This window comes from Pseudopodoces humilis, chromosome 5 (genome assembly GCF_049639895.1).
Source record: "Pseudopodoces humilis isolate 2021_Gansu_Grassland_sample_001 chromosome 5, ASM4963989v1, whole genome shotgun sequence".
NCBI lineage: Eukaryota > Metazoa > Chordata > Aves > Passeriformes > Paridae > Pseudopodoces > Pseudopodoces humilis.
The window spans coordinates 27,132,755-27,151,338 of record NC_142204.1 but is presented as its reverse complement, the minus strand read 5'-3'; the positions used below and the strand labels follow the sequence as shown (position 1 = coordinate 27,151,338).

Below are 18,584 nucleotides of genomic sequence, written 5' to 3'. Positions count from 1 at the left end.
GATCATTCTTTAAATCTTTATAAACTATGAAATAAGCATTTTTCTCCTCAGATGTTTCCTTTGGAATGTAAAGAAACTTTCTCCAGGCAAATTTGTTGTCTTTTTTTCACACTTTTTCAAATCTAAATGAATTTGAGAGATTTCGGGGAGAAATGCAATGTGGGAGAAATGCATTTTATTTTGAAAGCTGGAAATTCTTGACAACCCAGGGTACCGTGAATTTTGGCAAATGAGCTTTTATCTGTTCTTTTAGTTTGTCACTGAGAGTATTGATGGAAAGAAAGTCTTGTGAGGCTTGTACCAGCTTCTGAACATTCAGACACTGGTCATCTGAGAGAGAAAGCTTAATTGATTCTGTGTTGGTAGAGGAAATCCCCTTAGGGAAGAAAGTAAACTGCAGAAAATATCCTTAATCTTTTCCTCTGGTGGTCACCAGAAAGAAACAACATGCTCTTGGGACTGAGAACTCAGGTCTAAATAGAACTAGAAGGTTTTCTTATGCAGGAGAAAAGCAAGATTCAGTGTGTGTTGAAGAAAAAGTGCTCTTCAAGTGGGATTTGGACATATGGTGTCTACAAATCTGCTCTCCTTATTCTACAGAAGCTGTGGGAGTGATGGTAAGAGGCTGCTGTGGTGGTCTGAGTGAAGTTGAACCTCTACATTGCTGTTTTGGTGGAAGATTTTCTTTTTTATCAATCTTGCCAGCAGAGAAATAGACTTCTGAGTTATGGGATTTTTGTCTGTATGAGGCAAAGTAGTTCAATGAGGCCATGAAATGGTGGAATTGCTGATAGGATTTTTTTTTTTAAATGCTTAATTACTAAAAAAATAATCCAAGAACGTAGCATGAAATCACTTGCACAACTGGAAATCAATCTCTTTGTAAGAGTTATCTGTGCACATATGCAGTCAGTTCTGGGTGATACCTCAGGCCTATCTTCATATATATAGGAAATACTCTAATACTGATTCAGCTCTTCTGAGATTAGCAAGCTGCTCTTGCCAATGCTGGCAAGCCACAAAGGGTTTGAGATAGTCCTGCCTGAGGTTCACACAGTGGTCAGGATTGGCCTGCAGGGATCATGTCTTCTCATGGCTAGTTGCAAAAAATGCTGTCGATGCTGACAGCTAAGAAAAAGCTGTACCAAATTGCAATTTCCAAGTGACAATTATGCCTTCCTCTGAGTCTCTGGAATGAAAAGGATACAAAAGTAAGTACAGTATGGGACCCTCTTTATATTTTCCCCAGGAAGCCTGGTCTTGCAGATGTTTATAGTTTGGGATGTCATATAACTTCATCTTTCACCATCTAACCTACCTGGATTTGGGATTATGCTGATTTATAAAGCCATCCACCTGAATCTTCTATGATCAGTTCATTTACAAATACTGAATTTCCTGGTAAGGTTGATCTTAAGCGACAGTTCGCTTTTTTTTTTTTAATAAGATATAGTTATATTCTTCTGGCAGATTATTTCAGTTTGGCCTGCAGGATGATATTTGCATGTTGGTAATTTTCAGAGGATACATGTTGATGTCAGCTGATCTTTTATTCTCACACCAGAGTTTTTCCAGTAAGCTGTGTCAACAAGACCTCTCAGGAGTAGTGGGGATTGTACCAGCTCCAGAGCTATTCAGTGTACCTCCTTACTGTTCTAGAGGGAATCTTACAAGTCTCTACAGCAGAAGTTTTTTCAGAAGCAGTGTGCCAAATTGTACCTTTCTCAAATTAGAGAACTCAGCAGGCTACTTCTCGAAGGTTTGTGTGTCCAGCAATTAGAACATCAGTGGCTTGTTGGCACTTGAGGCATCACTTCCTCCTTTATTCAGCATTCAGCAGGATCCAAAGAGTAGGAGCTGACTGCCTCCCAGAGGGATCTTCTCTGAAGATCTACAGCCCCGAGTGCCCATACCTACAGCACAGCTCAAGCGTGTCTCTGCTTCAGGGTCAGCCCAATGGGCCACTGCCACTTCTGCTGGAGTATCTAGTGCTGCACTTTTCCATTGGAACTGCACTTTCCCCTGTGAAAGACACAGTTTGGAAGCAGGTGCTCCAGATGAAGTAGTGTGGAGATCATTTCCCTGCTCTGGTTCAAAGCCCACCTCTTCACTTTGCCATTATCTTCACCTGCAAACCACAGGCTTTGCTTGGAGGCTTACTTCTGGGAATATTATACTTGTACTGGTCATTCAAATTTTCAATCTACAAATTCTTTTTCTACAGCAGGGCTATAGAGGACAATATGCTTGGGCTCAGAAGGATGGGACTATTTTAATAATTTACCTGTTGAAGGATTAAAAAATTCTTGAGGAAAAAAAGGAGATATTTTGCAAAGAAATTTAGAGTAACTCTTCTAGAGCACAAATGGCTGGTCTAAGACAATTCACATTAATCCATATTTTGTACTCCAGAAATCAATATGGTTTCTCTTATGAAAAGATTGGAATTATCCATGTGCGAGAAATAGGAAGGAAAACAGTCTGTTTTATGTAGATTAGAAAAGATTCATCCTGTGGAGTTTCATTGGGAAGTTGTCAGTGTGAAGTCAATGAGAATTTTGACTCCAAAAGGTGAAAATTTTTCCCCTTAAAGTGCTACTTTCTAATAAAATCACTGCTAATTAAATTTCCTCTCTGCTTTCCATTCAGTTATCACTAGTCAAAATCAGCTGATTGCTTGTATTAGTTATTTCAGACATCGATTAAACAGTTCTAATTACCATTTTGAATCTCAAGCTTTTGATAATGAAGATATGTGTCCAGCCTTTGCTTGCTTTAATTTTCATTGTCAAATTGAAAAATAAGGTTTTTTTACAGAGTGAAATTTATTAATTCCTCGCAACAATACACTGAAAAGACACCATTTATAAGGCTTCCTATCTCTTTGTTATCACCTTCCTGTTCTAAATGAAGAGACAAATAAAAGAAACAATGAAGACGATGGAAAGAAGAATTGCACTTGTTCAGATATGCAACCTTGTGAATTCCTCACCACTTTAGATTCTCATCCAGGAAAGGCATACAACAACCCCTGCAATGTTCAGGCCTCTCAGTCTGGGGATATGAACTGAGTGTGTTTTGGCACTTTCAGCCCTACATATCTGTATTTCCTATTCATGTAAACCAGGTGCAAGGTGGGAGACATGAAGAGCAACTGCATCTTGGGTGGGCATGCCACAAGAAACCAACTGCATGCAGTTCCTGGCTTCCTCCCAAATGAAATCCTGCCTTCTGCCGCTATTTGTAGCATGTTTTTCTTTTTCTTCAGCGTCACCTTCTTTCTATCATTAACCTCAGCCAGACACAATACAGTTTAGTTGCCCAAGCACTGTGGAGTATCATTAAACAGGTACAAAGTGTCATGCCAGATTTCAAATTTTTTTTGAGAATATCTGTAAAAATACCATTTGCATTATTTGCATCAACTGGAGATCATAGGACATGTGGATATGATAAGAACTTCCCTACACCACAGACTGTAAAAGATAATCAAACCCTGGCTCAGAGAGGGATGCAGAGAAGTAAAAGTTTCTTGTCCATGACAAGCCAGCTGGCAAAGTCCTTGAACAATCTGCAGGGTGAAATTCTCAGGAACCTTGCTTCACTGCTATTACAGTCTGTACTTTCTCATGCCCCTGGGCACACAGGAATACTACTTACATTGTTCCTTTTGCCAGATTGTGGTCTGCTCAACTTCTTTTGGCCCTGATATGACAGGAACAGCCTGAGCGAAATAGAATAAGAGCAAGGTATTACCCTGCCTCCACAGAAACATATTTTGCCTTTTTGTATAGTTGATGTAAGGCTGGTTCCCTCAAGCACATTTTTAGTTACAGAGGCATTGCAGCTAGGCATACATGCCACTTCATTTGTTTTTATAACTTGTTACCAGGTTAATTTGGAAATTAACTGTGTTGAGAAAGCATCTTTGAAGCTTGGAAGAAGGAGAATAAGACATGACTTCTTTCCACCCCTCCCCCAAACCCCCTCTTCAGGGGAATTCTGAAAAAAGCATGTAGGCTTTTAGGATATCTCACCTTTAGTCACATTCTGAAGACTTGTGTGAGCAGTTAACATTCACCTATTTCAATACAGTCATTTGAGGTCTGGGCATTTCCAGCTTTAGTCAGAGTTCAGTCACATGCAGCTGAAGGGGTGGAAGCAACTGCAAGCTAGTTCTTGTCTGCTCCCTTGTAGGCAGCTGTACCATGGACCAGCTCTCCAGAATACAGTAGAGTACTACAAACAGTGCTCTAATATCTGCCAACATTTGTGAGAGTCCTTCCTCCCAGCCTGGTGCTTTATCTTGCCTCTGACAGTGTCCTGGATGCCAGACTGGAAAGGGGTGGCACAGGACACGTGGTTCTTGGTGAATGTCTGCATGTCAGGGTGGCAGGGTAGCACTACTGCAGGTGTCACCTGCACCAAGGGTGAACCCTGTCTTCTTGCAATGCTGTGAACAGATGCAACCAAATCTCTCCCAGGTAATCCCCAGGTTTCATTTCACAAGAGGGTTTTTAATGGCAAAGCAGCCTTTGACATTTCTGCTGCTGAAAGCTGTTCCTGCTAGTAATATTGTCCGAGTTAAGATGTAACTGAGTGGTGTTAGATGGCACGGGTTGTTCTTCAAATGCTGAGAAGCCTTTTCTGGTAATGGAAATGTAACCAAATGCCTAACAAACAGCAATTAGGTTTGGAAAAAGCAGGTTTGGTTGTTAGGGTGGTTTTTTTTTTGCTTAGTTTCCAGTATCAATAGGATAATTACAAACTGAAAAATTCTTTGGTATCAACCTTAAAACGATTTTTCTTGCAGCCACATAGTTTTGAAAGAGCATTATTTAGAGGAATAGCTAATTGGGGATTTTACTAAATACTTTCAGTACTTTTATGGGTACAGTGATTTATTCTAGTTCTCGTGAAGGAGATCTGATTTCCCAGCTCAGCTTTTATAGTAGCTGTGCCAGCTGCTGAATTCAAAGATGTAATTCCCCAAAACAGTGATCTGATAAAAGATCTGAAGTTTCCTACAGAGTTTTTCCTAGCTGTGCTGTATGTGAACTTTATCTGTCTGCTCTTTAGGAGGAAATACGTCCACAGTTCGAAGCCAAATACTCCAAGAAAGAACGAATGAACCCCATATCTGGGAAGCCAGAGCCTTATCAAGCATTTGCAGATAAATGCAGCAGACTCATCGTTTCTGCATCTGGAATATTTTTTATGGTTTGAGCATTTTTACTTATTTACTAGTTGAAAAAGAACAAAATATCATTATCTCTGCTAGTAGAGTAGGTAAATATCAGGTATGACTGCTTGAAAGTGAAATAAGCTCTGTGCATGTGGAAAATCTATATAGCAAATCACCCGAGTTTCTGTCAAGTCCTACAGTGGTTCACTCTTCACTGAGTCTCACAGATAGCTAATCCCTTCCTTCAAGGCTACACCTGTGGCACTGTGTGTAGTGACACATGCCAGAAGAGTGACACTATCACATCCAGGCACCAACTTCAGTTGACTGAATTAGCTCACTGGTAGCCTTCCCTGTGTAGACAGTGCAGAGCAATGGGGAAAGTTGCCATAGGAGAAGCAGTTGTTCTTTGTAAGCTTCATAGAGAACCTAAATAAGATGCCTAGGGTGTTTAATGATGTTAATACAACCTAGTTTCACAGTGTACTGAAGAGATGAGGAGAGTTCATATTCCTAGAGCAGTTGAAATGGAAAAAACAATGTTCCTTGACTAAAATGATGCATTTGTACCCTTTACAAAGTGCAAATCTAAAAGGAGTAGCAAAATCTTTCCTAACAGAGAGCTTCTGCAGAAACACCCCCATCCTCTTAATTTCAGTGGAGCAGTAGTGGGCTGTTATTCACATGACAACAGGCGTGGTAGTGCTGGTCTTGAAAACACAGTGCTGGTCTGGAATCAACAGACTGCCACAGAATTTACCAGCGCTTTTCCAGGAGACAAGAAAATGATAGATGAGTACAGCCTCAAGAGCTGTGGAGAGCCAGGTAGGTGAGTAACCCAGCAATAGGGCAGAGGACAGTAAGAAACTGATGGCTTCAAAATTGTCCAAGACATCTAGGTCAAGAAAGGCAAGAGCATTATTGAGATGAACTGTGCTCTGGTACATCAGGTGGATGGACACCGTGACTCAGCCCTTGAGGACACATACTCTGAACTGCAGTCTCTGCTCAGAATTGATACTACAGCTCTCATATTTTGTGTATTTTCCTTTTTTTTTTTTCTTGAAGGGTGGCAGTATTTTACCCTATGCAAACTCAGTCATTAATCTTAGACTAGTGACACATCTTACTCAAAGTGCCAGAGAGAGTAGCCTTGCTCTAAATTGCATGCACCACAAATTACTGTTCCCATCACAGCCCTTGAAATAGGACAAAAATTGTTTTCACTGAAATTAGTTTTACTGTTAGCATAACATGGGCTTCCAGCAAGTCAGAAAAACTCCACTTTTTTGACCTTTTAGATAACAATATTTTTTTTAATTACACCTATAACAGGGATATATACACTTACCCAACTTCAAGTTAGAACAGTTCTCAAAATTTGTCAGCATAGACTCTCCAAGTGTACTAAATAATACAGCTCAACCGTTGCTTGAGGAACATTAAGTGACTAAGCAACCTGGCTCAGCTGCAGCTTTCTCATTCTGTCACTGTTTGCTGAAAGTTTCATCAGTGAAGAAACCACAAGGGCAATTGAACTGGTTACCTTCTCCAGACAGAAACTTTCCAGAACTGTGGGAAGAAACAGCTAGCTAGGCTAGCTTGGCAGGGCTGTTTTTGAGGCAGTGCTTACAAATGGAGATATTTGTGGGAAGCATGAAGTCCATCAAAGCACAAAATCCATCCCTAGTATGATACCATCAAGCTGCAACATCAGCTTGAGACTGCCCTTTGCACATCATGTACAGATAAGGAAAATTTCTAATTCCCAGAACTGGCAATACTGTTTCCCACATTAATGCTAAGGAAGCGGACCATTTTCAAGAAAATGTTTAAAACTAAAAATTATTTTAATATTATTTCAATGATATTTTTCATTCTAAGAATTAAAATAACTTTATAAGAAGAAAAATCATGATGTTGAAGCCTTTTTCTGGAATCCAAAGGAATTGTCTTTTAAAGTCTTTCATTTAATAAATTTTCAGAGTTTCAGGGAGAAGGTAATTCCTGTTCCACTGGAAGTTTTCAGGTCCTTCTCACTGATTTTTTTCTTCCTTTAGATCTGCGTGGTGATTGCTGCTGTTTTTGGCATTGTTATTTACCGTGTTGTGACTGTCAGCACTTTTGCTGCCTTTAAGTGGGCTTTAATCAGGAATAACTCTCAGGTTGCAACTACAGGGACTGCAGTGTGCATCAACTTTTGCATCATCATGCTACTGAATGTGGTGAGTAAAATTAACATATCCAAAGTTATACCTAAGCCACAGGAGCAGTAGATATCTCAGTCAGCAGACAACCAAATGCCTTCACTTCCTTTTTCAGCAGGAATGGAGTGTCTTCCTAAGGCAGACGTGGAATTATTGGTTAGGGACATCATTCACTACTTGTATAAAGTGCAATTCCAAATCCAAAATATTATTTAAAGTATGTTTGAATATTCTGAAAATATTTTAGGGAGACATGATCATACCCCTGCTTTATCCTCTGCCACTTCTTTCCCTTTTATATGTGTTATAAATGCAAAGGCAGATTTGGGTTAAATAAAAACAATTTATTATAAAACAATTTCTATAAAAAAATAAACAATGAGGGAAAACCACAATAAAACAAACAGCGCAGCGCTGGGTGGACAGGTGTCTATACTCAAAGGTATAGGTGTTCCCAAATCCACGCAGGAGGGTAGACTGTCCGGGGTTTTTATAGGGATTTTTAGCCTTGAGGCCAAATTCCAGGCAGGCACCATTCATCAACAGTCCTTGATTGTCGTATGAATTGATTTCCTGGCATTGGAGAATAGAGTCGAATGGACGTCCGGACCGAGTCTCCTCATATGTAAAGAAATTCTGAGTGGCTCTTGTGGTTCAGGCCATCCGGATGGGATGGCTGGATCCGGGTTGGAGCCGATGGATATTTCGGCTGGATTTTTCCTTTTGTTTACTTGATGGCTTCCCCCAACGGTAGCCCGCAAGGCGAGGTGTTCGGGTCCGGTGATGAATATCTCGTCGGTGCCTCTCCGTTTTGGCTTGATGTTTCGTGTCCTGCCTATTCTTCCCCGTTGATGGTCACCGAGCCTGTCCTTGTCAGTTTGAGGAGTTTTTTTTTTTCCTGTCAGCTTGATGGGCCGCGTCCTGTCTATTCTTTTGTTGATGGGCGCCGGCTAGGATCGTTATCCTTTGAGTGGGAATTCGTGGCTAGATCTGGGAAGGGCTTGTGTGTCATACTGTACTTTATATTTTATTTCGTTATTGTTATATACATTTATTTAGATTTTTACGAATTTTTACAAGTTCATTTCTCACAGTTCCCCACCTAATAATTCATTACATTAAAAATTCGTGTTATTTCATCCAATTCTGCAGGGGAGGACTATAATTTTTTTACTCACATTCATCTTTTTCTCAGTCTGTTAACGAATTCTCACTATATGCTTGTGCCAGGTTATATTTATTTTCAAACTTCTTTAAGGCTTTAATCACATTTTCGTTTTCTTTTTCCTCCTCTAATTTCATTAGTTTAGAGAGAGGAGTAGGTCTCCCTTGCGCTTTCTCAGGATCAATTGGAAGTGTGGCAATCTGCATTCCTTGCACAACAGAGTGAATTAGTCTGATGAAGCAAGGAATTAAGCAGGGAAGGAAAATGATTCTGGCAACTGAACAAGTGATGAAAAATACTAGCTTCTTCCACCAAGCCCCTTGCCCGAATATCTGGTCCCACCAGGAGGCTTGTAGGATTGAATTCCATTTTTGGACTGGCACATGAGCTACCTTTTTAATTTCAGCAGCCAATCTTTTTATTGTTTCTCCGTAATCGTCTATTTCTATACAACACTCGGATTCGTTGTATCTGCCACACACTCCTCCCTCCTCGGTTAGCAAATAATCGAGAGCTAGTCTGTTTTGGTACACAAAAGCTCTCATTTGTGAATGTTGTTTGGCTAGGAGTTCTAGGGCTTCTGAAGTGTGGTTGGAAACTATCTTTACCACCGCTTGCAACTTGATAAGTCTGTTGAGGAGATAAATGGGGGTTCTGTAACCCCAGCTGCCATCATTTGCCTAAGTAGCGGCCCGTAATATTGAATGATCCTTTTGGCAGGTCATTCTTCCTCGTTCTACTTCTGGTTGCCTCCCGCTATTGGTAGTTTCCGTTTTAATTCCTTCCTTTGTCTGTTTAATGTCTCAAAGAGAGGGGCTCAATGATTTACTCTCTGTTTTAGGTAGAGTAAAGAAAAAGGACCGAATTATTCCAAGTGTGCAGGATCCTTTCTATTTTCTGGGTAGCTCGCTGTATGCCTTTTCCACATATCTAATATATACTATTAGGAGCTTTTTAACCCTTGTTCAACTTTGCCGGATCATCTCAATATTCCTTCAATCCTATTAGCTCATGGAAGGGATTGGCCCCGGAGTTTTTGTACCAGTAAAGTTCAATTATTTCCATCCATTCACAGTTATTCCCCCGGGAGCGACTCCAATAGCCCGCGGGTGGTTCAGGTTGCCAGGTTTTTGTTTTTGCTTTCCGAATTCACCGTGAGTGTGCTTACACACGGGGTATAGCCTACTAAATCAGTGAATTCTTTTCCTTCTGGTCTTTGTTTTGTTTTTGATATTTTAGAGCTTTCTCATTTTTAGAAGTTACTCTGGGGTTAGTCCCTCTCCCTTCTAAGGCTATCTTTCAGCTGATTTTAAACCGCCACAGATCTAACAGTTAGATAGACCTAATTCTGTGGCTATTTCTTGCATTAGATCTATGAAAAGATTCTGGTTGGGGTTTGGCAACCCCCAATTGCTGTATTGTTTCTCTAATTGCTCATAATGTTCACTAAGAGAGTTAAGCCTCTCCTGTTCTAGTTTCTTTTTCTGAGCTTCTGCTTCTTGCCTCTTTAACTCTAGGGTTAATTGTTTTATTTTGTTTTCAGGGTCTACCCCTTCCTCATCCCTGGAGAAGCAGAATACTTGGTTGAATTGCAAACATACCCGGTCATCACTACTTTTTAACAAATCAAGGATTATCGGTTCATTATTAAAAAAAGCCTTTTTTTCATGTTTTAAATTTTTACTTTCCCAATATACTTTCCCTCCCATGGTACACATTTTTAAATTCGCTTTATTGTAACATAAAGGGTTAACCGCATAATATGCCAAAAAGGTGGATTGTCTTTTCCCCCCCTATCTAGACCGTTTTGTTACATTGACTGCAGATTGGAATTGGGGGAATCATTTCCACTTCTCTCTTATACCTGAAATGGGAATTTTCAGTCTTTCTTTTCATAGGAGTTTTAGACTGCCTGTTCTTAAGCCTTGCCCCTGAGTGGTAACACTGGACCTTCCCCTTTAATTCACAAAGATTATACTGAGTGCTGTTAGACAAACAACGTTCCGGAGGACAGTAGTTAACTATTCGTTTGGTATCTGTGGCAGTCTGACACTGCTCACACTTCCCCAGGAGACGCTCCCCCGGAGGTACCTCGGGAATCATTCTCTCGGCTAAGCACACGGCTAGACTCAGGACAGTCAGGATTCCCCACCGGTGTATCCCTCTGCCTTGCCCTTCGCCCGTATAAAAATATACGGCGGGGATTACCATCTTCCCGGCAGCAGGGATATTCTTCAGGGGCCCTTGTAGTTCTTATGGCGTATCTCCTTTTAAAGGTAGCCCACCGAGACGACTTAATCGTGTCTGTCCTGCACGGTACTTTTACTGTCTTTCGGCACTCAATTTCCAAAGCTTCTGCCTTGGAGTCTAGTTTCCCTCTTATCCCCTTTTGAAAAAGTAGGAACCACTCAGGAGAGTCGAGTTCCAACAATCTCGCCCTGGTGGCAAGTATTAAGAGACGGCTAGTCAGCTCCTGTTCTTTAGTCAGACAATTGGTACACAGTCTCTTAGGTTTGTACTCTCCCCAACAGTGGGTTACTCAAATTTGTTTACAACAAGCACATTTAAAATGTATAAATGGAAAACAATCACAGTTTGCGTTGATGTAACTTATCTGGTCTGCAGCTCTACGATTTTAGAACAATCATGTACTAATTTTTCTGAATAGAAACTGAGCAGGATTTTTTTGTGCAGTGGTTTTCAATTCTAAACCGGGTGAGCTGATTAAGATGGCTTCATATTTTAGAAGCCTGGAATCAGTCAGCCACTTCTCTGCTTTTTGCTGCAATATGTTTTTCACATCGTGGGGAGTGTAAACTACCAGGGGAGGAAAAGTTATTTTCCTTGCTTCTCTTATTAACAGAGCCACTGTTACAATTGCTTGTAAACACGTAGGCTAACCCTGACTGATTGGATCTAAGATCTTTGAAGCCTATAGGCTTTCTTTTGTCTGCCCATTCCTGAGTCAGGACTCCCTGTGTTGTTTGTTTACTCACATTCACAAACAACTGGAATTCTTTATTCGTATCTGGTAGAGTTAGTACCGGGGCAGTCATAAGAACAGTTTTTAATTTCTGGAAATTAGACTCATCCTGTTCAGTTCACTTCAGCCTGTCAGTGTTTAATCTTTCATACAAAAACTTCACTTTTTCACTGAAACCCTCAATCCACTGCCTGCAATATCCCAAGAGCCTTAGAATTTGTCTAATTTGCCTTTTTGTTTTTGGTGCAGGCAATGCAAGGATGTCTGCTACCCTCTCCGGGTCTAATTTTTCCTTGAGATATCCAATGTCTGAGGTATTTTATTTTTTATTTCAGGCTCTGTGAATTGCAGCTTGGATTTTGATACTTTCAAACTTTTCTTTCTTAGAAAGTTTAACAAGGCAATCGTGCTTTTCTTCACACTCTCTTCAGTCGGTCCAGCTATTAGCAAGTCATCTACATACTGTGAAAGCTTTGTCCTGTCTTCAAGAGCAAATTGGGTTAACATTTGTTCTAAAGCTTGTCTGAAAAGGTTCGGAGACTCCACAAACCCCTGGGGGAGGACCGTCCACTTTAGCTGTTGCTTACAGTTTGTATCTGTGTCCTCCCACTGAAATGCAAAATAATCTCTACTCCTTTCATCCAGAGGGCAAGTCTAAAAAGCATCTTTCAAATTAATCACACTATACCACATATCTTCTGGTGTGAGTCTATTTAGTAAAGTATAGGGGTTGGCCACCACCGGGAATTTAGTCCGGGTCTTAGCGTTTACCGCTCGTAGGTCCTGGATTAATCGGACGCTACTATCTGTCTTTTTACAGCTAGGATGGGGGTGTTGTGTTGAGACATGCAAGGCTCTAAAGTACCCTCGTTTAGGAGGTCATCAATTATTTGTTTCAACTCCCTTCTCTCTTTGAATGCTATACTTCAGGGTTTATTTTCTTTTCATTTTTAGGAGTCAACTTAAATATTTTCACCACTAATTCAGAATTTTTAATCAAGATATTAATTCTTAAAGCAACAATCATGTCCCTTCTCAGTAAATTGTAATCTGCTTCTTCTACTAATAGCAAATTCCTTAAGCAAATTTTATTTTCAGATTCTATTTCCACATCTTTTATTACAGGTACTTCAAAGGGGTCTCCCTTTGCACTGATTACAAAAACTTTTTCTCTGCTAGCCACACATCCGTATGGCAATTTCTGCAGGGTACTTTTCTCTGCCCCAGTATCTACAAGAAAACTTACTTCTTGTCGTTAGGGGCCCACTTTTAATTTTATCAAGGGCTTCTTGGATGTTCTGGTCTCTAAATTAAAGAGCCCCTGACACTCTTAATCTTCTTGAAAAATTTTCTCATCTTTTATTCTTTGTTTACAATTCCGCTGAACGTGTCTTACCTTTTTACAGTAGTAGCATTCCGGGCTCTCTCTCCGTGGGGCCGGGGCTGCCCAGTGAGAACCTCGACTTTTTCCGGGTAGTGTTTTAAACTTACCCTGCATCTGTTCTTGTTTCTGGACTTCTTTTACCGCTGTTACTAAAATTCTAGCTTGCGATTTCTGCTTCTCATCTTCTCTTCTCATGTACACTTTTTGAGCTTCCCTTAGGAGCTCTTGAAGACTTTTATCTTGCCACCCCTCAATCTTTTCTAATTTCCTCCTAATATCTTCCCAAGATTTAGCAACAAATTGTGTTTTTAACAGAACCTCCCCCACAGGAGAGTTCGGGTCAGTCTCAGAGTAAATCTGTAAACTTCGCCGTAATCTCTCGATCTATTCAGTGGGTGGTTCCTTTTTTCCTTGACACTCTTTGAAAACTTTACTAATGTTCTGGCCCTTAGGGACCGCTTCTCTTATACCTTGTACAATCATGCTCCTTAAATCCATTATGTTCCGTCTGCCTTCCTCTGTCTGTGCATTCCAGCTCGGGCTTGCGCTAGGCCATTTCTGGTTACCTGGCATCCCCTGTGGATTGCGTCTGTCCCAGTCTCTGATCCCGGCTTGTTTAATCATTTCTCTTTCCTCCGGATTAAACAGTGATCTCAGGATTGCCATAAGATCGTCAAAGGTATAAATGTTACTCCCTAAAAATTCATCTAACTTCTCAGCCACTCCGAGAGGGTCATCTAACAACCGCCCCATCTCTTTTTTAAATGCTCTTACATCTCCAGAGTTAAGGGGGACATTCACAAAACCGATCACTCCCGGGGCCGTCGGTACTTCTTTAAGAGGGAGCAACCGGTGCCCCTCTTCACTCTCTCCCCATTCATTATCTATCATTCTCGCTCTTAAACGGGTTCTACTTGCGGGAGGGGAATTGGTGATTGTGTGTTGCCTCCCTGTTATTAATGGTGGGAATTTTGCCGCCACCCGGTTGAAGGGAGGAGTCCCCTCCGTTGTATGGGAGGGTCCCGGTTGTGGCGGCTGGACCGGCAGGGATGGATAGGGTGTTCCCCAGCCTTGCGCAGAAAAAAACCTCCGAGGAGGTTGCTGTGGTTACGGTGTTTACAGGCGGGGAAAGGGGAAGGGCTGCCGGCATCGCTGCTGGCCCCGAGTCTCCCGTCTGAGACACACGTATCTCAGTGGGTTGGTCTCGGGGGCCCAAGGGTGCTGTGGGCATTTCTTGATCTACAGAGGAAGGTCCCGCTGGTCCTCGATACGGGGGTGGTAAGTGATCGAGGGGTTCCCAGGACTCAGTTTTCGACTCACGTTTTTCTTTTTGCTTTATTGGAAATAGCCCTACTCTGGCATTTACCCAGAGCTTGGCGTATTCCCTCTCCTCAGGATCTGAGGGGACTTTGTTCTCCACATAGGAGAACAACTTGTTACACGTCCATTTTTCAAATGTGCCTAACACTGGCCAAGTGAGGTGACTTCTCAACTCCTGTCCTCCCCAAACCTCTATACAATAATGTATTAATTTCTCCTTTGATTTCCCCTTCCTCTGGGGACAATCTTCCCAGTGTTTTAGCATCCACCCCAAGGGACTTTCCAGTGGGATGTCTGGTGATTCCTCCCCCTGATCGGAGGAATCTTCTCCTGTGCTTCTTCCTTGAAGCTTACTCTTTTTCTGCCCTATACTTCGCAAATATATTCTTACCTTTCTTCGACTTCTCCGTGAGTCGATATCAGTTTCTGCGTTGTGTACTTAGGAATCAAAATTTGCCGATACTCACCTTTCAGCGAGCTGAGCTGAGGTCTCTTGTAATCGGAACTTTTGATTCTTCCCTGGACCTCTCCCTGGGTCCGTTACTAAGAGGGTTTACCAGCCTCGAGCTCGACAAGACGTCCCTTCCCCTCTTAGTACCTTGCGATCAGTTCCCGAGACACCCTTTGGTCTCAGGTTTTACCAGTGTGTGTCGAGGGAAAAAAAAAAAACTTTCACTCTGTATCGCTTCCTTCGCGGCCGGCCAATTCCCTCGCGGGAGGATGGAAACGCGACCTTGAAGTCCGCACTCGCTTCGTGATCAGATCACGTCTCACACACTCGCCCGATCGCCCGCTCAACCAGCAGTACTTACAGCTATTTTCCTGCGTGGGTGTCCCTTGTGCGCACTAGACGTTTTACGAGCAAAGTAAGCCGCGGCTCCCGAAGGCTCCGTGCCTTCCGAGCTCTCCGATCCGGATTTATCCTTTTTATTGTGGTTTTTACCTCCGCCTAAATTTGGTTCGGATATCGGAACGAACTACGGGGGTTCTCAACTCACCAGGCCGCCAAAATCAGCGGGGGTACCCGTCCTGGGCAGCGAGATTCCCCGCAGTTTCTCCGATCCGAGTCACGGCACCAATCTGTTATAAATGCAAAGGCAGATTTGGGTTAAATAAAAACAATTTATTATAAAACAATTTCTATAAAAAAATAAACAATGAGGGAAAACCACAATAAAACAAACAGCGCAGCGCTGGGTGGACAGGTGTCTATACTCAAAGGTATAGGTGTTCCCAAATCCACGCAGGAGGGTAGACTGTCCGGGGTTTTTATAGGGATTTTTAGCCTTGAGGCCAAATTCCAGGCAGGCACCATTCATCAACAGTCCTTGATTGTCGTATGAATTGATTTCCTGGCATTGGAGAATAGAGTCGAATGGACGTCCGGACCGAGTCTCCTCATATGTAAAGAAATTCTGAGTGGCTCTTGTGGTTCAGGCCATCCGGATGGGATGGCTGGATCCGGGTTGGAGCCGATGGATATTTCGGCTGGATTTTTCCTTTTGTTTACTTGATGGCTTCCCCCAACGGTAGCCCGCAAGGCGAGGTGTTCGGGTCCGGTGATGAATATCTCGTCGGTGCCTCTCCGTTTTGGCTTGATGTTTCGTGTCCTGCCTATTCTTCCCCGTTGATGGTCACCGAGCCTGTCCTTGTCAGTTTGAGGAGTTTTTTTTTTCCTGTCAGCTTGATGGGCCGCGTCCTGTCTATTCTTTTGTTGATGGGCGCCGGCTAGGATCGTTATCCTTTGAGTGGGAATTCGTGGCTAGATCTGGGAAGGGCTTGTGTGTCATACTGTACTTTATATTTTATTTCGTTATTGTTATATACATTTATTTAGATTTTTACGAATTTTTACAAGTTCATTTCTCACAATATGTTTGCAGTTTTCAATCCACTTCATTAATATTCTTCTTTTTAATTGTTAAATTGTTAAATTTAATTGTTTTGATGTTATTTTTTAATATAGTGACAAAACTAAGTTCTTATTTACACTATTTTCAGCAATTCCAATTTCAGTTTTCATGGTAGTTTTCATATCATGAGGATATGCATATACAGGCTTAATGTCCATAAGCAGGACTCTCTTGAGCTGAAAGCTTCACAAGGCTTGAGCAGACACAATATGCTCTAGAGCTGCCCCTAGACTTTGCCAGCATGCACCAGAGACATGGTCTGGGTGCACTGCAGTGGGGCTGGCTGCTGGCAGGTTATTGTTATGAGCTGCTTTGAAACCAGACTTGGGACAAAGACAAAAATGGAATTTCTGTGTGGCAGCAGTCCCAGTAAGACAGTATAGCATAGATTAGATGGGAATGAGTTTCCTCCTTCCACTGAGATGCTGATACTCCTGTATATTGCTCTGACAGCAATGTGTCTGCTCTTTCTTGCTCTTGACATGAGGTGCATGGCCTTTCACTATCAGATTTTTGTCAGCTGACATTATATGAATGCCTTTTAGGGGGAAGGAGGGCTCAACCTACAAACCAGCTGGGTATGGGAGCCAGGGTGGAGTATCTCTACCTATTCAATAGCAAGCATCTTCTGCAAACAGCTTGTTAAACTTCACTGCAGGAGATATGCTGATTTATTTCCAAGGGAAAAGATGAGCTATTATTTCAGGTCTGCTCATTTCCAAGGCTGGCTTGGAGACTTCTTTCTTTCCTATGCGATGTCCAAGCATAAAAAATTCTTTTTGAATTCTTTTTGAAATTCTTTTTTATATGGCAGGAAATTCCAAGAGTCTTTGCTGCAGGACTTTGCTTCTTCCTTTGGCATAGGCAAGACTCTATCAGTGACTAAGACATCTGTCTAGAACTGTTGTTTTTCCTATGTTTTCCCTTAGGTGGGACTATAGGCTGAGAAAGGGCAGAAAGGAAGAAGCTGGTTTTCTGTCTGTGATTGTACTGAGGGCTCTCCTCTTTTATGTTATTTTTATTTTATTGGGTGTTTTCTCCAGTTTCTGGGCGTTTTCTTTAGTCCACCTAGAACACACAATAAACATTAAAAAAAAAAAAGAAGAAAACTATATATATCTATGCCAATACAACATCCATTTTCAAGCTCTCAGAGTAAGTCATTGTATATGCAGTGAAGCACCAACAAAGAAACGCTGCACAAATTAAATTTTTTCATTCTCAAAGAGTTTTACAGCTCAGAGATTTTTCTTTTAAATAATGGAAGATTGCTTGAAGGTGCCTTTTGAGAAACTTTGTTTTATTTCCTAAAATAATTAAATAAGTGGAAGACTGCAAAGATGGATTTCTTAAGCCTCAAACTCATCACCATTCAATAAACACCACAACCTTAGATCTGGATATAGCTCATGGAAGAAAAGGATCCACAAAATATGAAACTGCAGGAGTTTTTCAAAGGAAGGTTTTAGGAACATAATCCCTTGCTTCCCATGATGGATTAATGTAGTTTACTGAAGGGCAATAGTGGGATTTCTTTTAGGAGAATTAAAATCCCCAGAAGCAATTCGGGTAGTTGAATCCTGCATGAACTATGACTCAAAGAAAGTGTCAGAAGAGCAAGAAAAGATACAGTAATAAAACCAGAAGGGACCAAGATGTGCATAGCAGTAGAGAATTCACTGCTAGAAGCCTTGAAAGCCAGCAGTGATTCTGATACAAGCTGACAGCCTCTGAAAGCATCAGGGGAAAGGTCTAGACCACAAGTAAATTCCAGACCAGACATTCTGAGGTACGTCACTAGGTACCTATTCTGGCACATCCCTCATGGCAAAACAAAATGACCCTCAAGCATAATGTCTCCCAGATAATCTTGCAGCCTGACCTGTAAACAATCACTAGCTTTACCTAGGCTATGTAAAACAGTTAATTCCAGTAATTTTCCCATGGAAAATGCAGTGATAAACTATAGTAGCAGATAATTAGATCCAAACATTGTTAACAGGATCTCTAGGACAGTTCTACTGTTCCAAATGGAATAGCAACAAATTGAAGTTTTGATAAACCCGTCTGTAGAGCAGTGAACATTTGTAAAAAAACTACACTCCCTGCTGGGATCAAGATATAAATGACCCAGACATTTAGCACATTTACAGTTGCCTTTAAGAGATACTTTTAAACCCATAAGAAACTACCTTTTTCATTACTTGAAACAAAACCCTTTACTCCAAAGGCAGTGGAAAGCTATTCTAAGCGTGAAGTGGTTGTTAACGTGGATGAGAGATATCAGGATGACTTCAGTTCTTAAGCAGGCAGTTTGATCTGTAAACAGTACATAATTCAATTTAAGCAAGAGATTCTAAGGATAACTGCAAATAAAAAGAAACACTGCTGATATGCACTGTAGGAGTAAGTAAACACTTGAGCCTG

General features: G+C 41.4%; 1 protein-coding gene across 1 annotated transcript in view; it reads left to right on the top strand.

Annotated features, from left to right (window-relative positions):
* Positions 1-18,584, top strand: part of ANO4 (anoctamin 4) — a 120,535-nt gene that overhangs the window by 80,373 nt on the left and 21,578 nt on the right. The window contains exons 16-17 of the mRNA XM_088055124.1: positions 5,080-5,220; positions 7,246-7,410. Of these exons, the coding sequence (XP_087911250.1) occupies positions 5,080-5,220; positions 7,246-7,410 (306 nt within the window). The remainder of the gene's footprint in view (positions 1-5,079; positions 5,221-7,245; positions 7,411-18,584) is intronic.